Source organism: Scomber scombrus, chromosome 8 (assembly GCF_963691925.1).
Source record: "Scomber scombrus chromosome 8, fScoSco1.1, whole genome shotgun sequence".
Taxonomy (NCBI): Eukaryota; Metazoa; Chordata; class Actinopteri; order Scombriformes; family Scombridae; genus Scomber; species Scomber scombrus.
This window is the reverse complement of record NC_084977.1, coordinates 15,276,134-15,303,861: the sequence shown is the minus strand read 5'-3', so window position 1 is coordinate 15,303,861 and position 27,728 is coordinate 15,276,134. Positions and strand designations below refer to the sequence as shown.

Sequence of the window (27,728 nt, the reverse complement as noted above, 5' to 3'; positions counted from 1 at the left end):
GTATCTGTACAGCCCCCTTCACGTCTACAGATCAGACTCACAGTACCCCAACTAATGTACTCTTCCCACCATCATGAGATTCATTCATATACTCTCTCAAAGTTGACCTTTGACCTCTTCACAGGGATGCTGTGCAGGCAGAAGACATGCCGGACAGCCCGGTTAGCCCGGACTCCCCAAGCCGGTAAATTTACATGTTCTCTTACAGTCATTAACATTGAGCAGTGCCACAAAGAGAACAACGCACCCTGATGACAAATGTAATTACAATGTAATAACAAATGTAGTTGTGAGCATTGTAACTCCAACAGCTGAGTCACATACAGACTGATAGCTATTTTTCCCCCCAGGGTGTCGGTCATAAACAGTCCAGACCTGGATCCCATCATCACAGACTTCAAGTAAGTATCTTCAAGTTGAAAACCACTGAGGGACATGCATTAAAGTAAATTATTTCTATAATGAATTCTTCACCTGCTGCCAAAATCAACTCAGATAAAAGCAGACTATTGGTTGCAATTTTGAGTCATTTTTTTTATAGTAAAAGTTTTGTATCTTTCTGTCAAACTCTGATGTATGCTCTTCCATTTCAACTCTAACACTTTTCACTTAATTGACTAATTCAAAGACTCTTTTCCAAAACGCCCAAGTTAATATGTCGACAAATGTCCTCAATAAATCATTAACAAGAAACAAATAGTGTGTGAGTTTCCACGTATATAAGTGCTGGTGTTTCTATTGCTCTCACGATCATGTTCTTCAAATAATAGCTGGCCTTTCAGCTGGATTTCATCCCTTGAGATTACGCCCACCTTTCTCTAAACAGCCTGGATTTTGTTCCTCTGTTTCAGGTTGCAGTTACCAGACAACAAAGATGATCTGGAATCAACTGATCCACCAAATGGGTAAGACCAGACAGTTAACTCTGAACGATGTCAAGCAAAGCCTGCCAGTGCTCCTTTTGTGCTGTAAATCAACTTAAAACAATGAGGTGAAAACTATGAGCAGTAATTTATATAGTAACTGCACAAATGTGCGTTACTATGTTTCAGCTAACTTGCAGGACTCCTTGACATATTAGTGACATGTTGATGTAAAGGTCATTGGGCGGTAACTGGCTATTTGCCATGTCAGTAATTCAGACAGAGAGAAACTAAGAATAACACCATCCCTCTCTGCCAAGGTATGTAATATTCTAATATGATTCAATAGTCTTCTCCACATATTAGTATCTACAGTACTATTAAAGTATGTAAAAGTTAGTAGCAGAATGAGGATACCTGTGTTTGTTTGGATATGGATCAGTACAAGGAATTAAAGAAAAAGAGTATTAAACATTAATAAACAAAACAAGTCGTTCAATAAGAAGACTTACAGCTTGTATCTGCATCTGCACAATTTCGCATTGTGTAATAAATATAATAAATAATAATAAAATAATAAACTTCACTGGGAAATTAATTATTATAAATAACTATAAATAAAAAAACAACCAAAAATGTGTATGTTCGTATATTAAACTTTAAATAAGAATTATGAAATTCACATAAAATGCTGCCTAGGTAACTTCTATCAGCACATATCAGACAACATATATGCCAAAAATGATATATCTGTGTTAGGCTAATATTATTGGCTGACCATTATATCGTTCAGGCTCTCTTAGAAACAATAGCAGTAATCCTTGTTTTTGTGCCATAAACCAACAGTGGGGGGGGGGGGGGGGGGGCTCTTGAGCTACTCAACGCTGGTAGAAACATGATCAAAGTATTCCAACAAAACACACCGTACATAATTACCTTTGCTGTGACTTTATTTCATACTGCACTGCTGTATTGGTTTTGTACAGTATGTATTATTTTGTGTACTAATTTTTATGGTATATTGTTTTTGCAGTCATTATAAGAGAAATCAACTCTTGTTTTCATTTTGAGAGAGAAAGCAAATAGTATTTTCAGTTATAATACTTCTTTAGCTGTCTAACCAGCATCCACAATTATTATAGCTGTGAGTTGCACCACCTTTGTGCATTGGATGGTGGCACAATTGTGTCCATCAACATAGTTTAGTATGTATGTTGACTTGTTAAAGTGTACTTAATTTTGACACTTTTCCATACATTTAAAAATGTAAAACCTGCTTAGAATTAGTATGTAATGTGGAGATGAGATTATAAATGTTTAGGATGAATCAGTATTGTGTGGTTCGCAATAACAATGAAGATTTGCATATTATTAAATTAAAACTAATAACCTAAATTGTTTGAAACATTCCTGGAGTCATAAATCCTTGTTTTTCATTTGCCAAATCCAATTCTCCACCATGAGGACGGCAGCGCATCAAATCTAATTATCTCCAAAACTCATGACCCTCTGTGCTCCTCACAGCACACACGAGAGATGGAAGCAACAACTTTTTCTTTTTTACTACAGTCTATAAATATAGATGGATTTCCCCTCATATTTCTGCACTGCAATCGTTTTTGCTTTTTCTTGATGTGATCACTGTTACTAATGGTGTGTGTGTGTGTGTGTGTGTGTAGTTATGTGTAATCTGCACATTTACACTTTTTTAGCTATTGTGCTAATTTTGCATTAAAAAACAATTTAATGATTAATGGGGACATATAATGCACACTTACAGGTCTATACCTTTAATCTGGTGCTCCGTATCTTTGCACGATTCATTCATATCTTTGCTCCTTATTTATCTTATACCCCCCGCATGAGTGTCTTATGATTGGTTAACCCCCAGAAGCTGTGTTTCGGCCAACTTCCGACTACTGCATAAATAAAAAGCAGTAATATGATTTCACTTCTTTTTTCTCATTCCTTACTTGAAATGTCAACCTCTCAAAGGCATCTGGAAATGTTCAAGCCCAAATCCAAACCAAAATAAGGGAGCGGACAACACAACAAAAAAACTTTCACAACAAGGGCTATGGAGGCTCACATGCAGGTTATCAGTAGATGTTGTTGTTGTTGTAGATGAATTTACCAATGCTCCCTTAACACATCACACGCAAAATATCTGGAGACCACAATTTTGAGTTGAGCTGAAGTTGATCAGATGAACTGTAATGTTGAGACATCCTGCACTATGTCTTAAACATACCTAAAAAGCATTTATGTTTACGACAAGCCAAACTGGACATCCTTGATTCTCTTCCAATCCACCTGCCAGGTATGAAGTAGTTTAGATGAATCATTCTCAAGACATGCAAAGGACAAACATACATACAAAAAGACAGGTAGACAAACAGATTTGTTGCTTTAGTTAGAAAGATTATTGACAAATGATTTTCTGTCAGTCGACTTAAGATTTAGTTATGTAATCGGCTCTGGAGTACCACAATGTATGATAGGGGTCAATAAGGGCTTGGCAGCAAACTTTTACGCCGGGCTCCATAAAAGGTTATTCCAGTTGTGCAAGTTTGATGTACAAACATCTAGTGCACATATACGGATTATTATTAACAGAAGGAAGTTAGATGTGCGGGAGTCAGATGTGCTGATTGAATGTTAAAATTGACATATTTGTTTGTTGACACATGATTGTTTAAAAAAAGTGTATTTTATTCTGCTTGTCACTTTATGGAAGGATTAATCATCTTAGCACTTTTCTGACATTTCCACAGCAGACGTTTTGCCTTGTCATAGTGTAATTAAGCCGACATTCTGCCTTGTCATAGTCAATTTAATAGCATTAACGATGCCTCTTTTCCATTTACATGTATCAGTAAAACTTGTCAGTGAGCCAGCATAAACAGTGGCAGGGCCTTGAAACTAGTAAAACTGAACATAGTGAGAAATACTGATGTTTAGCTCAAAAGCTGTCTCTAGATGTGAGTCAAGTCAGTCCTCTCTCTCTCTCTCTCTCTCTCTCTCTCTCTCTCTCTCTCTCTCTCTCTCTCTCTCTCTCTCTCTCTCTTTCTCTCCCTCTCTCTCTCTCTCTCTCTCTCTCTCTCTCTCTCTCTCTCTCTCTCTCTCTCTCTCTCTCTCTTACTCTCACACACACACACACACACACACACACACACACACACACACACACACACACACACACACACACACACACAACACACACAATCTGATGTGGAGTGCTGCTGTTTATGATGATCAAACACCATAACTCTTGGTGCTGTTTCATTCATGATTACACATTATGCCTCTCTGGGCTGCTGTGCTGTGCTGCATCTATGTCTTCTATTTCTGGACTGTTTGGTCGCTGCAGTGTTCAGTCTTTGCCACTGCAGCAGGCTGGACCAGCTGAGATCCTCACAGCACACCGTACATACGTCTCTCTTTTTTCCACCTTAAACCTTCACTTCTCTCGTTTATAACAGCCTTTGTAACTTATTTATCTTTTAGATTTTTTTCTCGCTCTCCTATCTGCCCTGATTGCGTGCATGTTTTATTTATTTATTGAATTTTTTTTTGTTATTTCACATCTTATATAAAAATCTTCAGGCTGTGTATCGTGGGCATTTAGCCCGACCCATGAGTTTTTGCATCAACCAATCAGAGTAGAGAATGAGCAGTGTGGCATGAGGGTCATTATCGGAAGAGGTGGGACAGACTTTGTGTGTGTGTGTGTGTGTGTGTGTGTGTGTGTGTGTGTGTGTGTGTGTGTGTGTGTGCGTGTGTGTGTGAATGTGTTTTTCTCCCCATGTGTGATAGTCATCCCAATCTTATTAAAGATTGCTGTTACTGCTGCGTCTTTCCCCCTCCTCCTCTTTTTCTCTCTCCTCCATCCTCCTTCTCCCCTTCATACTTTCTCTCTCTCTCTCTCTGTCTCTCTCTCTCTGTCTTGCACCCGCCTGCCCTTCTGCTGCTTCTGCTCTTGTTGCTGCTGCTACAGAAAGACAGACCATTATACCGCACTGCTGGAAAGGCCTCCAGACCTTCACTTCTGCATTTTTTATTGTCTCTCTCTCTCTCTCTCTCTCTCTCTCTCTCTCTCTCTCTCTCTCTCTCTCTCTCTCTCTCACTCTCTCTCTCCTTCTCTCTCACACATACACATACTTTGCCAGATGAAAATGTCAGGAGAGGAAGAGACACTGTCAAATGGGTAAGATACTTCACTACTGCTGCATGTTGAGATGGCATGTGTGTCATTGAGTGTGTCGATGTATGACAGCCAGTGTGTGTGTGCCTTATGTTCTCTTCCCATTATCATGTGAGGGGAACTACGTTTGTGTGTGTGTTCCAGTTTTGACACTCAGGCATGTGGACAAACTTGCTTGGTATATTATAGACCAGCTCATCTGTGTCGCAGCTCAATGCTAAGAGGCCTCCGTACATTTTATACCAGCTGGTGCAAATGTGGCGAAAGCTCTGGTAACCAGGGTCGATAAATGCTTCGTCACTCCTGGAAGAGTGTTCATGCGTAGGTGTGTGTACTTTCATATTGGTGTGTATGAGCACATGTGGGGTTGTGCATAGTGGTTGTGTGCTTGCTAAGTGGTTTTATCTGTGTGTGTGTGTGTGTGTGTGTGTGTGTGTGTGTGTGTGTGTGTGTTGTGTGTGTGTGTGTGTGTGTGTGTGTGTGTGTGTGTGTGTGTGTGTGTGTGTGTGTGTGTGTGTGTGTGTGTGTGTGTGTGTGTGTGTGTGTTTGTGTGCCTCACTGATAATGATCATCATTGTGCAAGTTGCTCTCTGGAGAAATCAGCCCAGAATTTCAGACTTGCTGACTTGAAATTACATTAAATTATTGGGACAATGTGTGGTATGTACATCTTGAACCTAGCAGACTATCCTCATTGTGCTGGGCTGTGATGCATTTTCTTTCTTTCCTACAACTGCCAATTATTGCTTCCGTCTAAAGGAGTGTCATTCACTGTGTGATAATCTTATGCTCACTTTCCTCTTCAGTATCTGCAGCCCCTCACATAGTCTTTTAAGGGGTAGTCCAACCAAAATGATGCTTTCCAGTCAGTCAGGACCAGTTGAGCTGGTTTCCAACTATAAGGAAATTATTGTGATATCTCACCGTTCTTAGTTTACTGATCTTGGATCTAAACAATTTAAACAACTAGAATTTCGATCAGAAACACTAACATATTTAGGCATAGCAATAACATGATATTCATGTGTACCTGCTCGTTATAAGATGAGTAAACAAACTCTCCAAACTGCCATAATGCCTTGACAATTACTGATATTTATTATTTATTAGGTTATTCTTGTACTCTGAACAGTTGATCAAACTCCAGCTGGAATAGAACCTCTTTCACATGACTAATTCATGCAAAATAAATATGTGTGGGGCTTGAACTGGGGATTTAGGATAACATTGGGTGTAGGTTAAGATTTGGGTTAAATGTAGCTTTGATGGGAAAGGTAGGAGTCTAATATCTTCATTTTACATAGTAAATAAAAAGTTAGCACAAGGATAGCAACAATTGCTAAGTTTGGATTAAGTTTCTTTGTGCCTAAACACATGGCTGCCAAAACCAATGGCATCTATACAATCTTTCACACCATACAGTGTTTGTAACAGACAGAGATTCATCTAATTCCTTCTTGTTCTTCTGTAAGTCACTGCACCTTTACTCGTATGGAGAGAAACTGTTTCGACACAGCAGAGAAAGCTCTGGATGGATTGGTTGGATTTAGTCAGTGGCCACTGGGGGAAGACATGTGACTCCACAGCATTATCCTTGAAATCACAATGACATCAATACACATGCTGTACAGGACGTTACCTCGTTTCAATGTCCTCTTTTTCAAAGTTGATTGAATTATTGATCGTGCTATGTTGTTCATCGGCACTCAACTGTAACATGACTGAATGTAAATTAAATATGTTGATATTGCTATAACACTGTGTATTCTAGTAGTATTTAAATTTATAAATTTGACTTGAGACAATAGAGAATATTTAGCACCTCTTTAACTGTGGATTTAAAGCACAATCACACTTGTCCCTCTTAAACATGGAAAATAAAACAAATCCTCAATGGTAACTTTTTTTGTTTGTCTCATTAGTTATGTCAGAACACCTAAAACTTCAACTCTGGTACCTAATTCATTTGGATTTATTGAGTGTGTGTGCCCACCAAAAAGCACATACATTCATATGTTGCACTAACAGCAGTCGTCGTTGTGATCTCTGTGCTGTTATCAGGAAGCACAGTTTGCTGCTGGTCATATGGTGAACAGAGCAGTCACCCGCATGTCATTAGCCAGAGCTACACCAGTGTGTGTCCTCCTTTATGGTGCTCTGTATGTGTGTCTGATGAGTAGTGTATGATGAATTTCTAGTTCCTCTGTGTTTCTAATGGACAGGAATGTAAAGTGAATGCTATTTATTAGTCATCGCAGTTATACAGATTAGTTGTGCCGTTTTCTTTTCTTAGTTTACATGCATGTTTGCTGCTGACATCCTCAACTCTGAGTGAAAGACGTAATACTGACTGACCGCATTCCAGCTGTTAAATATAAATGGGGAACTGTCATTGCTCATGTGATCAATATGGTGGCCTGGATGTTCCAACTGCATTTAACAAAAAATTAAACAAAACAGAAATCATATTTGCTTTTCACAAAAACAAACCAGCAACATACAAATCAGATGAATAATTCATAAAATGTGCTACTTTTTCAAGCTTTCTGTTATACAAAAGAACATAAATTATAAACAACTGAATCTAAGGAAAAAGTAGGTTTCTACAAAGCAACAAAGACACAATGAATCAGCTTAATGATGACATTAATATAGTACTCCTATCAGCCATTACAGTTTCATATTTACCAGTTAATTTGTTCAGCTCATTATGCTAAATGCTAATGTGTTTTTCCCATGCTGTGTGCTCTTCTCACCCTGAAGTGGAGAAATAAAACCCCAATTTAAGCAGATTCATTATCAGCACAGTAAGTGAAATTGAAGAGGAGGGAAAGTGTGTTATGAATAAAAAGAGCCTGATGTTTAGTCATGACTTGTGGTCAGTTTGGCCACACTATTCTCATGTCTCGTGAGGGTCATGGGCACTGTGTAATGAATTCAGCAACATTATTATTAGGAGCATTTCTTTGCTTTCACAAAGACGACTTAACAGATTGTTGTATTTACAAAAAGGAAACAGGACTGATTTAAGCCATCATCTTCACCATGATAAATGATCCTGTCCAAAACTGCTGCCTTAGTTTGTACAAGTACTGTCATGTATGCTGTTTCCGCCTGTAATGTGCAATGTGATGCAACCAGCAACAACACTAACAGCAAAGCGCTTGTTAGCCTGGGTTTCTGATTTTCTTCCTGTGGTAAAGTAGCAGAGGAAAATAAAGGATTTAATAGACAAGACAAATACAGAAAGAGGAAATATCAAAATCCCACTTTCTCTGTAGTAGGTCAGTGTTTGGAGGAATGAAAAATGAGAACAGGGTCACTGCAGCAGAGAGACAGAGACAGAGAAAGAGAGACTGGTTGGTGGCAGAGGATCCTCAAGAGTGACTCCACAGTTTTACATTTAAAAAAATACCACTCGAGGAATTTTAATTCAGTAAAAATGTAATTTGAAGTGTATGACTGACTTTTTGTCCAGCAGAAAGCCGGTTTAAAAGCTGTTTGTTTTAATAAGACTGATAGGTGTTATCATTTGAATACTGCCAAGAATTAACCAAGAATGTACTTTACTCAGCACTTTTTGCCTTCATCATTCACATTGTGTGTTTGTTTGTGTTCACCAGGTGCTCGCGGTCTGACCTGTCGCTGGCTCTTGAGGACTGCATGGCTGCCTTGGATCTATTCCTCAGAAATGACTTTGAGAAGGCGCAGACACAGCTCAGATCCAGGTAGGAGCACATCCTGCGCCACAAGCTAATACAGCTGAGTTGTAGCATCGGTCCAGCCCATCTGGCTTCTGTGCTTCTGTGCGACAAATATAATGAATCAGTGCCAACAGAAGTCTTTGTGCATGCAAACAGCTGTTGTTAGTAAGGTATTTTTACATTTTTAGACGTCAGAAGGCAAACATTTTCAGGAGGGAACTGCATGCACATGCAATATGCCTTTTTTCATTAAGGACAATTTGACATATTACAGTAGTTGGATAATGGCTGAATTCAATTTAGCTGCTTAAGTTTCAGGGTCCTGGTATTCTGCATGCTGACTTACAGGGACACTTCAATATAACGGCACCATCATTGATGTCATTAGTAACACCTGTTCTTAATAGATGTTGCACTTTTGTTTGGCACACATGAGAAAGTGTTAACATGCTAAACCACTAAACTAAGATGGTGAACATGATAAACATTATAGCTTATCACCAGTATATTAGCATTTTTATTATCAGCACATTAGCATGCTACTTTGCTGATACTACACTGTATCCGAATTTTGTGAGATTGATGACCGCTGTCTAAACTCTCTGTCTACACTCTCTGTCTACACTTTGCTAGTTTTCTTTCAGAAGTAATTTAGCATTATTGGGTAGCCTCTGTTGCTGCCCTGTTAATTTAGCTACAAGATTAGCCTAGTTTAGTGGCTAAGCAGTTAGCCTTCAGCATCCACAGTTAATGCAGACTCTCTATATCAATGGTGTGTGCTAATTGTTCCCTGTCTTGTAGTTATGGTGTCTCTGCAAGAGAGACGTGCCCATTAGTTAGCTAACTAGCTTTTCTCTGCTAATGTTAACGTAGAGCACCCCATACAGCTGTAGCCCCAGGCTTGACAGCAGGACTGCTAGTGATAGCACTAAGTAATCTCAAAATCTAGTCAGATTAGAGGGCAGGGATTTGTATCATAGGACAGCTTTAAAGGACATGTTCACAATTTTTCAAGTCAGTCTTCTAACAACAGTCAGGTGCCCAAATAATCAATGAAAACGTTTTCATGCTGTATTAATTCTTCCTGCTCATACTGGCTATTAAGAGATCCCCTTCAAATGATCTTTCAAGTATTTCCTCGGAGAGTGTTTCCCTGTTGAGCTGTGGTGGAAGTAACAAAAAGGAATTTCGAAAGATATCTACAGGATTTGACTAATTTGGTTGCCTGAAGCTTCATATTAGGTTCAGATAAACTTCAAATACATTTCTTCACAGAAGGAGGACTGTGGATGTTGGCCCCCATCACTTACAGTGTAAGTACATTATGAAGGGATCTTCTAAAAGCCAGTATGAGCAGGAGGATTCCAGCAAGAAAATCAGTTTTTAGTGTTCATTCAGGTACCTGACTGTTGTTTTAAGACAGACTTGAAAAACTGTGACCCTGTTCTTTAATGGCTGTCCATCTTTTGATGATGCAGCAATGTCAAAACTCTTTGTAAGTGAATCATCTTTGTTGATTTAACACTATTTGTCAAGCAGCACATTAAATTATTTGCTGTTGAACAATTGAGATAAAAATCTGCCTCCCCAAATAGACATTTATTTATTTTTATCTGCTCAATAAAGTGTCAAAAATGCCATTGCTTCTGGTACATATTTACACCTTTAAATGATACCTATTCCAAAATCAATATACCACCAATACTTTTAAAGGGGCACTCCAGGGATTTTACACATCAAGATTAGTATACTTGTCATGGAAAGTACTATTTACATTATGAAAACAATTATAATTATAATGTCTTTTGTTGCTGTTACACGTTTATAACAGACAGCCTGTGTGACAAACTTGGAACTTGGAACATTTACCAGACTGAGAGGGTTAAACAAGTTACTTGGTTATTTGCTGTAGGTTTTACGTGATTGACATGCTGCTTTGTCTTCTATTCACAAACACTTACCTCCTCCAGTTTTGTATTCCAACACTGTGTCATCATGTTACTCCATTGTTCAGTCACTCCTCTTATCCTTTATTGTATCATCACTATTATCCTCCACCCTCTTGCTTCTCTCTGGGGTTGTGGACTACTCCTTAGTCCCAGTTTCTTCTTTTCAGTTCTGGCATACACCAAGAACAGCCTCCTCTCACCCTGTACATTCTTTGTGCAACAGATATTGTCAGTTTGGTGCTTTAGTTGTTGATAATAGTTGTTACGGTGCATTTAGGAATTTCGGAAATGTTCTAAGTAATGTAATTAGTTAGATTTTTGGCTCAGACTCGATTATGCAGACTTTCATTGGACCATTACATAAATACTCTGTTGCCAAGTGACTATCCTGGTGTCATAAACACAATATGCTTTAGTATCTAAATTCCAACTTGGAGGAAAATCTGTCTAAATCCACCTTGGCAGTCTCTCGAGCTGCTGTCACCTAATGCTTGGCAGGCTCAGCAGCTCAGCAGGTGTCATCATTTTTGTCTCAGGATTCTTCCCACAGCTCTGTGTATGCTATCTCTGCCTCTTCCAGTTGCTGAAGTGCTCCTGAACAAACAGAAGTTGCAAATATGTATGTTTTCAGCTGTTGTGATCCCAGGTGGTTAGCTTTGCACATGCAGTGGAGTATTACAATCCAGAAATCAGTAGAGATTAAAACTAGAACTAGAGAAAAGAGAAGAAGCCTGTACAATATTAATGAGGAGCATCGTTGTGATCTCAGATACAGTTGTGGTCTTTTTTTAGTGATAGTTAGATTAAATACACACAAGTTTCTGAACAATTGCTGTTTCCTTCTATCCGGCATCTCTGTCATTATAACAAAAGAATTCAGTAGACAGTAGGGATGCAGTGAATTTGCATTTTGAGGTTTGTAAGAAAGGCGATGGCTCGGGGCCTCTAATATGTAATATTATGTAAGGTGTGATGACATCTGCAGCACTACATGAGAGAGATAAACACTGAAGGACTCTGTAGGGAACAAAAAGCCCTACAGATGTGAAACATGAAGCTTTCCTCGTTCTCAAAAGTGTTTGTCTGCTTTCTTATTTAGTCCATCAATCAATCAATCTCAATCAATCTTTATTTGTATAGCGCCAAATCACAACAAAGTTATCTCAAGGCACTTTACACATAGAGCAGGTTCTAAACCGTACTCTTCAAGTTTTAATTTATAAAGAGACCCAACATTCCCACATGAGCAAGCATTTAGCGACAATGGCAAGAAAAAACTCCCTTTTAACAGGAAGAAACCTCAGGCAGAACCAGGCTCAAAGTGGGCGGCCATCTGCCTCGACCGGTTGGGGTCCATCTCTCCTTTCTCCCTCCTCCAGCTGTGATCTGATGCAGTTAGGTGGGACCAGGGTATACTGGAGCTCTGCAGTGCGCACACACACACAAACACACTCATACACATATGGATGCTATGTTTTTTATGAGTGTGGGAGCACTCTCGCAGGACACAACATTCATATTTCTCATGGGGATGAGTGGGGCCAGGAATTGAACATTAATTCCTTTTCAGTGAGATGAGTTCATGTCTGAGCCACTGGCTGTTATTTTGTGAACAAAGGCTGTGACTATTTGTTTCATTATTGATTTATGATATAATTAATTTAGGGTTTATTGAATTCTATTCTTTAATAATGATTTTTTAAAATGTCATCAAAATTTCACAGGAACCAATGTGACATTATAAAATTGAGATATAAAATGGTGAAAAGCAGAAAATCCTCACATTGGAGGGATTGGAAACAGAAAATGTTGAATGGGATGAAACTTGGTCTGAAAGAAATATTTAACTTTTCTGACACAAGGAGGTTTGACTGTAATGTAATGTATGAGCATGGCCGTATATGTATGTAACATTTACCAAACAAAACAGCTGTTATTAGTTTAAGAGGCTGAGAGGAGAATCAAGCTTTGGAAATGTATTGCAGATGTGCTGTCTGATGTTCTTGTGGCATAATTAGAAGTTTTATGAGTGTCGTGTTGTGTTTTGAAATGTGTTTTATCATCTGGCCCCATTTGTCATGGTTAATTTCTGTTTACAGGCTGTCAGCTAACTTTGATATACCCGACTAGAGTTAGTTTGGACTCAACTAATATCCATGAGCAACTTATACCACTGTATTTATATTATTTAGCTGTTTGTGTTATTTATATAACATAAATAGTTTTTTTTAAAACATAAATGTTATAATTGATTGTTGTTTATACACGTCCAGATATTTTAGGCTCTGCTGTACCCGGGCTTATGAGTCATAGACTCTGAGCTACTGTCAGACTCCTCTACTCCTTTTTTTTTCTTCATCAAAACAGCAGGCTTAGTTTTATTTGCCAGCTCTCTGTTCAAACATGCCACCAGACCAAATACAGCCACAACAGTGCAATCTTATACTCCCACTCTGCTGCTCTTCCTCACAGCTGTAGCAATGAGTGGGTGCAGGAAGTTTGCTGTACATGACATACAATACAGCAATTGATAAGCTTTTTCTTGTAGAGACTTGGTGATATTGTTCCTTTAGAAGCTGTGCTCACTTTTTCATAACATTTTTTGCTGTTTTTCAGATGATACATATCTCATTTCAGAATAATACAATGAACATAATGATGTAAATGGACAGAAATAAACTGCTTCGCATGTTGTGATGCCCCTACTCTTTCTGCACTTCCTGTTTTTAACACGTGCAGAACGAAAGACAAGGTGTGCGTCAACTCATGCATCCAAAACTTTTTAGCGAACATTTTACTGAAAATATGTGGGAGAGCCAGCTTCAGTGCCACCAGAAGGACGAAAGCTGTTGTATCCCTCAGCCATGAGATGATGTTGACTAAAATATATCTGAGTGCTGCTGTGAAATATTTGGAATTCTCTGCCACTTTCAACACAAGTAACAGCAATTCAATTTACCTCACAGCTCCCTCCTAAAAGGTTTGGGCACTCTTACATAAGCCTGATGCAATGGAAATGTAAGAAAGGCAAATCTCCCTGCTTCTAAGCCAATATCCCCGCCCTGTCTGACTGTCCGCTTTTGCTTGAGTTGGTTCTTGTTTCCTGATTGGACGCAGCAACAGAATGAATAATTTGTATTCTTTAAGGTGGAGAGTTGAATCTCAGCAAACTCTGTTTGCAATCTTTTAAAATCTTGATTTATTATTAAAATGTAATATTTTATTTCTTCATCAAAATTGCTAATACGAAAAGTAAATTAAACAGGATTAACATTAATTGGCATGCCCTATTACTCTGTTTTCATGGGCTGTTAACACAAATGTAGTTTATGTGGCTGTAAAAGTCTACTGGTTTGAGCTCAGAGTAACATCACAGAGACTCGTCACATCAGTCCATCTGCAGTGAGCAGCAGTGAAATGTTTGTTGTTTGTTATGCAGACTGACAGCATTCCTTCACACCTCAGCCTTTATGTTTTACCACAATTATTCTGCCACGTCTTTGTGCGTATGTTTGTGTGTGCTGCTACAATTCTGCGTGTGTGGTCTGTAGTCCTTTTGTATCAAGACAAAGTAAAGTAGATGCAGTTTATATGAGGCTGTTTGTACCATCAATTGTGACTGTAGGCTGTAGGCTAGCATATTAACAACAATGCCATGTTTTTTGTTGTTGTTGATTTTTTTTAGCAATGAGGTTTAATAATGATTTATAACTGGAACAAGAGCCTCTACCAGAAAAATGTCTGTGACGCCAAACGCTTTAGCTCCTCCTTCATCGTTTTAGAACCTGTAAAAGCAACTTTTTTTCTTAAATGCAGAATGTGACATGACGCACCAAAAACCGTAGATATAAATAGACACCAGCAGTTTTTGTGTGTGTAGAGGTGTGGCTCTAGTATACAATTACATCTGTCGTCAGTGGGAATTAAGTATCAGACTATAATCTGTATCCACATTGTTCCTCTGTCATATGTTTTACATGGTTACATAACTGCTGTATGAATCTTCAATTGTTGTCACAGTTAAACAAAAGGTTTCTCTCCAATTGTCATTTCCATGTTCACACCAGAAACAGAGCACATATGTGTTTTGATAAGCATGTGTTACTTCCTTTATTCTGTTTCTGACAAAACAACTAAAACTAATTTTGCATGTTGTCTTTTCTTTTATAGAACCAAAGACAGCATGTATCATGCCCTGACGTATGCCACCATCCTAGAGATGCAGGCCATGATGACCTTTGACCCTCATCACATCTTGGCTGCAGGAAACACCATGAAGGAGGCCCAGGCTATCTGTCAGCGGTGAGAATTTCCCACATCGCCAGAATAAAATAATGTGCTGATGATGGGCTGTGCTCTTCAAGCCCACTAGATGTCCCACTAACCTCTCTGTTCTTAAAGGTTTTTAAATGCATTAGTCCCTGTTCAGTTAATGTTATGAAACCACCCTCTTTTATCAGGGATGTCCCCAGCTATTTTAAGCAGGCTATTGTCCAACTTTTGTTGAAGAAACAAAACCCAGAACCCTCCCTGCCAGAGAACTGTTGCCCTATTTCTAAACTCCCTGTCTTTTCCAGAATTTTAGAAAAGATTGTTGAAAAGCAACTTGTTCAAACTGGTTTTCATTAATTACACTCCACTGAAATGGCTTCCTTAGCATTTCAAATGATATCCTTGTGGCTGCAGATGCTGGAGAGTGCTCAGTTTTGGTTTTATTGGATCTTAGTGCACTATTCAATACTGTTGACCAACAAATATTAATCTACAGGCTAAAACACCTGGTGGGCATTTCTGGGACTGCATTGGATGGTGGTTCTCCTTGTATCTCACTGATAACATTTTTTCAGTCGTAGGAGAACTTATGTCACAAACCGCTATTTTGTTATGTGGCGTCCCCCCGTAATCAGTCTATTTTATTCTCCATAAACATGCTTCCAGTAGAACAGATTATCAACAGTTTCAACATCTCTAATCATTTGTACACATATGAAATCCATTTATACTTATCCTTCCAACTTGATGAGCTTGATAGACTGTACTGAAAACTGTTTAAATACAATTAGGAACTGGATGGCAATTAATTTCCTGCAGTTAAGTGCAGATAAAACTGAAGCCTTGATTCTTGCCCCTGATAACTTTTATTTAGTGATCAATCAGAATCTTTTTTTGCTTTATCCTCATCTTCTTGGTCCGCATAATCTCGGTGTGATTTTTGACCAATCCAAGAGTTTTATGATTATATTAGGATGCTGACTCGGTTATGTTTCTTTCACTTAAGAAACATAGCCAGACTCAGGTCTGTTGTGTCAAGAGCTGAATCAGAGTAATCGGAATACGCTCTCTAAAAGTATGTGGTCTGTGTACTTCTTTAATAAGCAGTTAAAAACCCATCTGTTCAAACAGGCATTTAGGTAACATGGTATTTTACTTGTGTTTTATGCCTGTTTTTGTCTCCTGTGTGTTTTATTTGTTGTTTATCTTTTTCTTTATTCTTAATTCCTTTCTATTTATTCTTTTTGAATTTATTTATATATAGTGTGTGAACCTATGTAGCTCTTTGTGACTGGTGTCTGTGAAAAGTGCTATATAAATAAACTTTACTTACTGTACATTTACTATACACACACATAGCAAATAATACTGTATTTTTCGGACTCTGGATCCCATTAGTAACATGCAACTTAAGCCAGAGGACATGGAGATCATCCAGGGCTTTTTTCCTGAAAAAATGTTATAACTGCTTCTCACAGTTTGTCCTCGAGGGATTGTGAGAATTAGTCATGAATACCACTCAGAGTCAAAGCTGGACTCATCACGCCACCCCTTATAAACACACACAATTTTGGTATTGCAGCACTGTCACCACACCAAACAGATCTGAGGTCAGTGCTGCAGTTCTTCTTTTCAAGGTTTTTATTACTGATGGGGACATAAATGCTTGGTCAGCAACTTGCGGTAACTTCACCCTGCAGTTCAGCATCCTGTCTTCCTAAGAATGAGGCTGAGTCATTGATTTGCTTTGAAACAAGATAAGAGAAGAAACGCGGAACAGTGCATTACAATAACTATACACAACTTGTATGCTTTCTTCATTAGGCACCGCAAGAAGTCAAGCTTCTCCAAAAACTTCTCAGAAGGTCAGTATAGTCTTGTACTGACAAAAAGAGTAAAATGTGTCACCATAATTCATAATTACCGATGTCAGTATAAAGGAGCACTTGAATGTTTGTGCATGTTAAAAGTTGTGACCACCAGTTTGATTTTTCTTTTTCTTTGGGTGAATGTGCACTTTTGCTAAAGTACTATATGTGCATGTGTATGTATGTATGCTTGTGTGTGTTCTGGTCATTATGGTGCAGTGCCTGGGCTCTGCTGAGCTTTCAGGCTGCCTGACTGAAGATAACTGTGACATAATCATTTTCACCTCAGAGGAACTCCATGCTGAAGTTTGCTATGCTGAGTGTCTCCTCCAGAGGGCAGCGCTCACCTTTCTTCAGGTCAGGAATAAGGCTTTCTCAGATAGCCTGAATCTGCCACCATTGATGATTTAAATTATGCTACAACTCATTATTTTCTCCTTCACTTGTCTCTTGCCCCTTGTCTGCTCAGGATGAAAATATGATAAGTTTCATTAAAGGGGGAATCAAAGTGAGGAACAGCTACCAGACATACAAGTGAGAATCCAAACTCTTGATTTGTTCTATCTTCCTTGTTACCTTGTCACATATTGACTTTTCCTCTCTAATCTGCTCCTTTTATCTTGACCTTAGAGAGCTTCACACAGTCCTCCAGTCCACTGGATACACCCATGGTGATAACCATGGACATTTTGAGGGTGGTGTTAAATTGGGAGTAGGAGCCTTTAATCTAGTAAGTAAACAGCCGAATGTAGTACTTTTCATTTGTAATTAAACAGAGGTCAAACAATAGTTATTCACATCAAAACTGTGGGGTAAAAAGAACTTCCTGATTGTCTCTTGCTTAATCCTAAAAAAGAACACCTGTTAATTGATACTTCATAAAATGTTTGGAAATCGACAAACACATAAAAACAGGAGAAGGGCAGAAAAAGTTCACTGCTCATCTGCTCTTTTTTACTTTGAATTTCAAGTAGTTTCAAATATTAATAGTGCCACCAATTAGGCGATTCAGAAGTACTTTGAAATAAGTTGTCAGTACGAGAAATGTACATTATATAGACATTTGCACATGTTCCTTTGACTGTTTCACTTATCTGCAGAGAAAGCTTTGTAGTTTGGAAACATCTATAATTACTGGCCCCTGTACATATGTTTGTATGTTGTATTTCCTTGCAAACCACTGGTGTTGTATTACCAAAGAAAGGACCCTGTAATCCTATTACTAGCCTTTTCATTCCTCTGCTCCTCTGTAGATGATCTCCATGTTGCCCACGAGGACACTCAAGCTGCTGGAGTTTGTTGGTTTCTCGGGTAATAAGGTGAGCTCTCAACACGGACAAGTGACGGCCAGTTATGGCTGACAGGAGGAGTGTGAAGGGTGTAATATGTCCAATTAGAGATGTTCAACAGAGAACATGGATCATTCTGTGCTTTGTGAATGACACTGGAAAGTGTTCTATTAGTTTGTTGTTTTACAGGAAAACTTGCCTGTAATTTGTGGCATTTGCATATTTTGCGCACAGACCTGTCTGTGACCTATCTCTGTTCAGATCGGATGCCTGATAGTACCCTGGATAATGAAAGGGGACTCAATTCAGCCTTCATCTCATTTGTGCACTTGCATGTGTGTGATTGTGTGTATGTGTATGCTCCTGCAGGAGTTTGGTCTCCAGCAGCTTCAGGAGGGCTGTGCAGAAAGCACATTCAGGTCCTTCTTATGTAACATGCTGCTGCTCTGTTATCACACCTTCATGAGCTTCATACTAGGTGAGCAAGAACACATACACATAGCTGCAGCTGACCGCATATACAGACAAGGATCTTAGTTGAGTTTGTGTCTTACAGGCACTGGGGAGGGAGACGTTGAAGATGCAGAGAAACTGCTGCAGCCATATCTCAAGAAATATCCTAAGGTTTTACAGCAATAAGCACTGTTTTTGTTTTTCAAAGTTTCCCAAATGATTTGATCTGTGATGTTGCTAAACATGCTGTGGGATTTTTCTCTCCCAGGGATCCATTTTCTTGTTCTTTGCTGGTCGAATAGAGGAGATCAAAGGCAACCTGGATGGTGTAAGTGAGAGACTGTAATGGATGTGAAAATGCATTAGTATTCAATGAAGATTGTTATTACCAAAAAGATAAAACGAGTAAAACAGATATTTTTTTAATTATTTTAAAGCAGTAGCATATTTAACTCTAAAAAAGCACCCATGCAAATACTGCATTTGAAGACAATACATTTGATTTCATCACTGACTTATTCAATATGCAAACTGAATATGTGTAAGAAAAATAAATGAATGAATATGAGTGTGTATGATGTTTTGGCCAGGCCATTAAGCGTTTTGAGGAGTGCTGTGAGGCTCAGCAGCAGTGGAAGCAATTCCACCACATGTGCTACTGGGAGCTAATGTGGTGCTTTACGTACAAGAGGCACTGGAAGATGGCCTACTTCTACGCTGACCTGCTCAGCAAGGAGAACTCCTGGTCCAAGGTGAGCCATCACTAATATGAACTAAGGGAACCACTAGGCAAGTACTCCATGGCATGACTCCGACACAGGCAGTTTCCAAAGCCTACCCCTACATCAATGCGCAAATGCATGAAAAATGGATAGGTCAGGGGGTGAGCGGCCACTTTGGGATTAAGCAACACACTCGGTGGTTAATGCAGGAAATAAACGCTTTCTTGTGCCCTCTTGTCACAATGGAACAAAGACAAACTGAAACAAGGGAGATGCACAATAATACACTAGGAGAGGGGGGGACAATGGGAATCAGGTGTGACTAATCAGACCAAGGGCGATGCAGACAGTTACAGAAGGGGCAGGAAGTGAATGTGAAAGAGGAGGAAAGGTGAGTCACACCCAAAAATAAAATAGGAAATGGTTAAAAATGATAAGGAAAATAAAAATACCAGCAGATTGGGGTGCGGCCATCGCTGTAGGCTGAATCCAAATGTCCGGAAGACAAAAAGAATCCAACTTTCTGGACGTCACTGCACTTGCTGACTTGTGGAACAGGTGTGTTCCTGAGAAGTCTGTGATTGCTGAGGGCTTCCAGAGAACGAAACAAAAAAGTTCCATAATCCTGCAACAATAGGCCTTAAAGTGAGGATGTAAAGTAAATACTAATTATTATTATCAATAACAAATAATCAATAATTATCATAATAATATTATTAGTAATAGGCTACGTAAAATATTTGCTTTTGTTGACATTTGATTTTTTTAAAAACTTTTATTAAAAAATGAATCGATGTAGTGAAGTACAATGTACACAGAATAACAGGTTTATGGGCTTAAAATGTTTATTATAATCTGTGAAACTGCATGGGAAAAGGGTTTTTGTTTTTTTTGTCCACAATGTGAACCTCCACAGTGAGGATTTAATGTAAACATAATATTAGCAGTGCTTAGCAGCTCATGTAAAGGGAAAATCTCACCAAGTATTCTCACCAGATTTGTTGACAAGTATCAGCTGACACACGCATATCAAAACCATTAGGAGACATTCAGAAAAACACTTTGAAATGATAATTTCAATTTATCTCCACGGAAACACTGTGGAGGTCTTTATTCCATCTCAGAGTGCATTTTATCCTCTCGCGGCCCAGTGCCCTTGCAGACTTGATGTGATGACATGTGAATACATCACAGTAGGTACGATAAAGTCTGCAAGTCCAAAGGGTGAGGGATTAAATATATCCTGGTTTACTAAAGAAAATGCAGATGTTAAGTGACCGAGCATGCTTCTGTTGTTTAGTGACCTTTTCATGAACTAACGTCAAACTGTTCATATAAAAAATATTTTTAAACAGAAATATTATAAACATTTCTCAGCTCATAGAAAAAAAACATGTAATCTTTGCTATTAAATTAAAAACAACATTCACCAAATCTGTTGCAATATTTTCATCTGACAGCAACAACCCATAAGCCAAAATCTATGTATTTTTAATTGGATTTGAAAGGCAAAACAGCAGCTGTATAAAATAAAAAATAAGTACAAACACATCTTGTAACCAGACTCAAGATAAAAAAAATAGACCTTAACTCTGGAACCCTGGTCTGGCTCTCTAAACTTTCCCTCCTCAACTCATTTCAAAAAGATAGATGGGATTGCAGTAATAACTACTTTTTTTTATTCCCTCAGGCTACCTATGCCTATATGAAAGCAGCCTACCTCAGCATGCTGACTAAGGATGATTGCCTAACCTTCGGGGAGACTGCGCTTACTCTGTTCAGGTATGAAACTACCCACAGCAACTACAGTGAAATAGAGATGATTCACTGCGAAAGTGATAAATCTGTAATATCATAATATCTTGTTTCGGTAGACAACTGTTTTTCATGGCGAATATCAACTAATATAAGAGATATAATTTAGCAAATTTTACTTTTGGTGTTTTGCCATTGAAACTTTTAGGGGCACAAAAATATGCAATGTATATATTTATGGTAAACAGCTGAATAAATACTCTGGTAATATAAAATGTAATTTGACAATTGATATTTTTAAACAGTCTGCTGCATACAGTGTGTAATCAGTAGTCACTGTGTTCTAACACAAATGTCATCATATTGTATATTTCAGGCAGGTTCCAGGGCTCAAGCAGAAAATAGCAGGCAAATCTTTACCAACAGAGAAGTTTGCAATAAGGAAAGCCCGCCGCTACCTGGCAGAAAACCCCATTTGTCTTCCTGCTCCTCCACTGGTCAGTACTGGACGAGGCCGTCTGCTTTGTCACACTGCATTTGTAACACAACTAGATTTTTCCTCTTTTACCATACAGTGTGTTGTTGCATCATATATGTGAAGTAATTTGATCAGAAATGTCATGTAGTGCCTTCATTTTTTAAGTTAATTTGTATCCATCAAAGTTCACTGATTGTTGGTTGTTATGGATGATTTGCGTGTATCTATACCTATCCAGGAGATGATGTACATCTGGAATGGCTATACAGTCATCGGCAAACATAAAGATCTGACTGAAGGCATGCTGAAAACACTGGATGAGGCACAGGCTAACCTCGAGAGCAGCCAAAGTATGCAAAATCATCAACTTCAAGATTCTTATAGAGTAAAATCATTGTTTTGTTTATTTGTGACATTAATATGCTGAAATTGATTCCACATATTTTTCTTAATTAAATCCCAGCATTTCAGAGAAGGATGTTTTCTGCAGATATAATTATTGAGAATTTTCATTCAGGCCTGTTATTTTGTAATCTGGGCCTAACTCACTTTTGTGTTTTTGTCAGGGACTGAGTTTTCCATAGACGATCAGTGCCTGCTGAGCCTCCTGAAGGGACTGTGTCTCAAACACCTTGGGCACCAGGAGGAGGCCGAACATTACTTTACCCTTGTCCTCTGCAAGTAAGCATGTCTTAGTAATGCACACAGACATGCACACTATATACAATAAATCTCACCTTTTATTATTATTATATACATAATTAAACAAAACAGCAAAAACAGATATGCTCCAATTTCTTGCTTTGTGTCATCATCAAGCCTGATCAAAATCTTTGTGCATTCTCTTGTGAATAAAGGCTTTTCTGTTTCTAAAAACACTCTGCATAACTGTTGAAGGGAATCTTTGTTCATGCTTACTTCACTTCCACTCTGGTTTGGCATTTTTCTACAGTGAGACCCAGATCAAGTATGACCACTACCTGGTTCCTAATGCCCTGCTGGAGCATGGTCTGTTGTGTCTGGAACAAGGCAGAATTGATGAAGCTATCAAACTCCTAGAAACAGCAAAGTAAGTTTTTCAAAGAATAAAATGAATTAAAGTCATAGCTACTAGTGGAGAAGTTTGTTAAATCAATGATCCCCCACTTGCCTGTTGAAAGAAATGTTAACTTTGCCCTATACTTATGGTCAGTGCTCAACTGAAAGATGACGTGGACTATTGTGAAATTATAAAGTGATTATTGATTACTGATGTGATTGTTAATCACTTCTCTTGCTTTGTTTCAGGCAAAATTACAAAAACTACTCCATGGAATCACGGACACACTTCCGTATCCAAGCTGCTCTTCACAAAGCCAAGGCCACCGGAGAGAATGGGATCCATGTGCCCTCTAGCCCATAACAGACAGAGGAGGGCACACTAGAGCTGAGCCAGCCTCCTGTTTCCACAGCCCCACAATGCACCACTCAGCTTAGCCCAGCCCCGCCTATTTAGGCGTGTGATTTGTTTTTTCATCAGGAGGGTAGGGGGAAGAGGGATGCTCAATTTTGTTGTGTTTGCCGCCCTTACAGGCGACTACAGCTCTATATGGCCCTGATGGGGTTAGACAGGTTTACCACGTCCTTGTCCAGAGATATATTGGATGAAATGCACTTCCTTGTGTTATTTGAAATAGAGACAAGTTGAGAAATGTGCCTATATTTATCAACCATTGCTTCTAGCAGGCTTGTTTATCTAGCACTGTGGCCACCCATACGGGGCGCACTTGGGTAGGAAACAAATAGAAATGTATGTAATATATAGATGGCATCCACTAATAAAAATGTGCTCAGTGCAGGGTAGTAGGGTTGGACTTGGTGGAGCCAAAGTAACAAAGAGCTCCCTATAAATTACTGATACTGACTCAACCTGGCCCGCAGCATCATATGATCTTGTTGCTACACAGCCACCCCCTTCTTCAATTTAATATTATTTGGATATAATTAGTAAAGTCCCTTTAGTAAATGGAAGGTGACACATAATTATGTGCTCACATAGTGTGACACCAGGTATATATCACATAATGCAACTTGCTACATTGTCCATGAGATGAGTGCTTTGGACTGTGTCATTTGACAAACTTTGGTTGATGGGTGGTCAGGCTTTCATCTACGATTGGTGTTTTTGACCAAAACCAGTATGACCAACATAGACAAACATTCTGTATATGTTGGATTCACCTTTCTCTTACACTACGTAATCTTTGGTTCGTTTTGTTTCTCTGAGAATTTACTATTGTTTATTTATAATGTTCTTCCTTTCCTTGAAGCAAATTGAAAACACTAAAAGACAAATTTAGTAAATGTGGAATACTTTCTTTCAGAGATGATCAAAGCTATAATCATGTTGTATTTAACATGTGGCTTTTGCACAAGGCTTTGTAAATCAGCCAGCACATGCAAACTCTCAAGTCAAAAGAAATGCCTATCAGACTTAAAGTGAGAGTTGTTCTCTACATTTATATACTGTAAATGGCACCTTTTACACAAATTGTCCCGTTTTAAGAGGACAGATGAATGTGTCTTTTAGAAAGGCAGACTCCCTCCTTTTCTCCTCCTGGTGTGTGGGACAGGCTCCAACAGCACTTGAGATTGAACAAACAGGCCATTCACGCCGAGCAGCGAAGGACTGCGTGCCTGTCCGCCTGTTGCATCTTTCGATGAAGCTCTGAACGGCAAACCACTACAGACGTCCTGCTTTGTAAACAACCTCTGCTGCTGCTGTATCAGCCATGCTAGACTGCAACCACCTGTAAAAGGACTTGAACATCATAATTACAGCACGATCACGTGTCAAATAATATTAATCTGTATATGAACAAATACTTGTCATGATTGAAATGAGATGGAGAGGGGGTCGTCTCTAACTGTATTGGAGGTTAGGTTATTTGAAGAGCAGTGTCCCAGCAACAGACTGTCCAAAACCTAGAAACTTATATGGTGTCACTCGTGTTGGAATTGGAGCACTGCTGATTTATTCATGATTAGAGTAAGGTTTGGGATTCAACATGATGACTTTAGGAGTCAGTTTAAATGTTTTTAAAGGTGGAGGAAATGTTTTCTTATTATTATTGTAACAGCAGTCGCTCTTTGGAATATTCCAATAACAATTCATATTTTATTTTCTAATAATTAATTAATCTTATTTTTTCGTGTTCCCTTTTACTGATATAGCTGAAAGAAATTGTAACCAAATCTATTGGCATTGTGATGTTTACGATCAACATATTTTACTGGGCACGGCTACCACTGAGCAGAATGACATTCCTGTATATACTGAACGTTTGTATTGTAATTTAAGATGAAATGATAAGAAGCAACTAAAGGAAAACATCCCATATTGTGTTGTCTTTTCCCCCCCATTTGCACCACAAACAGTAGTACAGAATACAATGTGTACAGTACAATACAAAGTGATATTATTTACAGAACAAAGACGCATACTTGCAAGTCTTTGCACTCCTTGTTCTCGTACGTGTGATCTGATCCACTAGATACGGTAAAGTCATCTCATCTTGATGATAATGTAAAGCAATGGCAGCCAGGCATTATTCATGATGACGAGGGGTATTGGAATAGTGCAAACGTTGTATTTAATTAAAATACAAAGAAAACTTGGATTAACCAGCAAGAAAGTGTGAAAGTGTGGTTATCCATGTGACATTTTCAGTACTGGTAACAGCAAAAACTGCCCTGAAATTGCAACCACAACGACTCATTTATCGATTTTAACTCTGTGTTTATGTTTTCACTGAAGGCCAATGTGACCACGAATCTGATTGACTGCGAAGAAAAAGTCTGCAAGTCGGCGGACGCCTATTGGTTAGTCTCCTGGCGGGGGCGGGGCTTGGTGTTGCTACATCACCACCTTTTGTCGTTGTTAGGCAGCTGAAAAGCTGGAAAGTCCCTGACAGCTAGGGAGGTTTCAGCCAGGAAAACTGCGGTTAGCCTTGTCATTTTAAATGAGCTGTATCAGTAGTTGCTCCACTTCGCTGCGTCCGCGGGTATACAATACTGCCAAGTGGTTTCAGTCGGGATTTTTTAAGCCAACTGAGTAGATGCTCTCCCAGCGAGTGCTAGCTGGCATTATCAGGCTAGCTCTTTGTGTAGCTAGCTGCTAGCTGAGGGATGTTTTGTTGTTGTTGAACGGAGCAGCCCTCCCGTCGTCTGGGAGAGGAATTTTTTGTCAGCTGTGTATGGAAAAACGCATTATCATCCACTACCGTTATCTGTGAAAGTGGCCCGTGTGAAGCCCCCGCCGTGTTATATTAGAAAAAGCACAGACACAGAGAGGGGGGAGTTTAATCGAAGAGGAAGGAGATGGGAAACTGTCTGAAATCTCCGACCTCGGATGATATTTCTTTGCTACATGAATCTCAATCGGACCGGGCCAGCTACGGAGACGGTGCTGACCCCGACCAGGAGCCACCGCCCCCCTATCAGGTAACTTTGGCCAACAGTTTCACACCAACGCATGACCAGATAATCATTGTGTTTTAGCCATCACGTTAACTGAATAATTTAACACCTTATGTTTAGATGATAGGTAGCATGTCTGGCTCTTTTTACTGTCTCGTTTAGTGAATTCCTGCATCTGAGCAGCTGATAGAGACGCCAAGAAATTGGTGTGAGACAAACAATGCCTATGGTAGGCCGGATCAGCTGTTTACAGGTCCAGCATCAGCCCAACCCACTGACCCTGTCCTTGTATGGCGTTGACACTAATCCGCTTTGTTATATCCTGTCTCCGTCTATCACTGCCCTGAAGTCATATTATGATTCGTCCCTCTATATCACCATTTGTTATGGTCAACATTCACACCCAGTCTGTCTCAATGGAGAGGACACACAGACATGTGTTATGTGTTACAGCCTCAATCACTTTAATAGTCTGAATTGCAGCTTTAATGGGCTCTAAATAAACCCCAGCTCTCTATTTGTAAGAGGGAGGGTGAGTTTTTTAGTTTTGTAAAAGAGTGACTCTCATAACTTTATCAGCTGCTTCATTCATTAATTCCCTGCAGGGCAGCTACTTTGTTTGTCTGGTGTCCTTATTAGATCATCCACACATACACACATAGACTACGCCGTGCTTTATCTGTAAATATAAGAGTGCTGTTACCTTACTCTTGTGTGTTTTTCTATGTTAAGAAGTGGCTGGTATGTGTTATGTAAGGCCTTGGCAGCCAGTTTGCTTGTTACTAGGTTAAGCCAAGCCTTATCTGTAGATTTAGGATAAGTGTTTTTAAAGCATGGGAAACTGAAGTTGGTCTAAGTCAGTACTGTTGTTTATCATGCGAGATGCATATTTCACTTTTTTCACTATTTTGACTATTTGATAGTCGTATGAATAGTTATAATTTAAAATAATTACAGATATATAAGAATTTTTTCATATGTCCCATTTGTAGATCTTATTTACGTTCACTATATACCCAGTATATGGGGGAAATTTACACCCGCGTCTAACCATGAGTAATTTTTCATTTTTACCACATATGATTGGTCTATGTGACATTTTTTGTTCCTTTTATTAGGTGCCACTCTATTGCCATCATTGGCGAGGTCAGTGTGGTTATCTTTGTGATGATATCAAGAAATTCCACGAAAACACTGGAGCCAGCACTAAATGTGTCCTCCTATTAAAACCAGTAAAAATATACAATAAAGGCCATTTGTTCAAACTGGTGACATATTGCTTCACAATTGGTGTTATTTTCATCTTTGAAAAGTACAACAGTAGGTCTATGTATTTTTAATTTTGTATTATTTGTATTCCAAGTAGTTTGTGAGAAAAGTAACATCTGCAATGGCCAAATGTTTAATTTTAAATCATGATCTCCCATATTTCACTATTTATTGGTCCTTATATTTGTTCAATTTTGAATGATAATCTTTCATGACGTACCCGAGCAGCTCTGAAGGTGTACGCAGATCGCTGCAGGCTTACTGCTGAAAACTCACATGACAGTGCTCTTTAATTTAAACTGGTAGAGAGGTTTGATTTAACAGACGTTCAACATCTGATTCATAATCTTTGTCATTTCCTATCAGTCCGTTAACGATGATATCTTAACGGGGCCAGGATCCCTTGTTGTCCAGCCTACTATGAGTGTGTCATGTCTGGCACAC

At 38.9% G+C, this 27,728-nt stretch overlaps 2 protein-coding genes across 3 annotated transcripts in view; both read left to right on the top strand.

The window, feature by feature from the left end:
* The first annotated feature begins 124 nt into the window (after positions 1 to 124).
* ttc39a (tetratricopeptide repeat domain 39A) lies at positions 125 to 23,728 on the top strand. Its single transcript, XM_062424997.1, has 20 exons — positions 125 to 184; positions 351 to 401; positions 852 to 905; positions 8,691 to 8,795; positions 14,891 to 15,022; positions 16,817 to 16,857; positions 17,150 to 17,217; positions 17,330 to 17,394; positions 17,491 to 17,590; positions 18,114 to 18,179; positions 18,519 to 18,627; positions 18,706 to 18,773; positions 18,871 to 18,930; positions 19,193 to 19,354; positions 21,015 to 21,106; positions 21,456 to 21,576; positions 21,796 to 21,907; positions 22,124 to 22,238; positions 22,510 to 22,626; positions 22,845 to 23,728. The coding sequence occupies exons 1-20, from the start codon at positions 147 to 149 to the stop codon at positions 22,957 to 22,959; spliced, it is 1,791 nt and encodes a 596-aa protein (XP_062280981.1). The 5' UTR covers positions 125 to 146; the 3' UTR covers positions 22,960 to 23,728.
* A 1,761-nt stretch (positions 23,729 to 25,489) lies between these two features.
* Positions 25,490 to 27,728, top strand: part of rnf11b (ring finger protein 11b) — an 18,377-nt gene continuing 16,138 nt past the window's right edge. For both annotated transcript variants that reach the window (XR_009925451.1, XM_062424996.1), the window contains exon 1: positions 25,490 to 26,039. Coding sequence is in view for 1 of the 2 variants with exons in the window: in XM_062424996.1 (XP_062280980.1) it covers positions 25,917 to 26,039 (123 nt within the window). In the remaining variant the exon portion in view is untranslated. The remainder of the gene's footprint in view (positions 26,040 to 27,728) is intronic.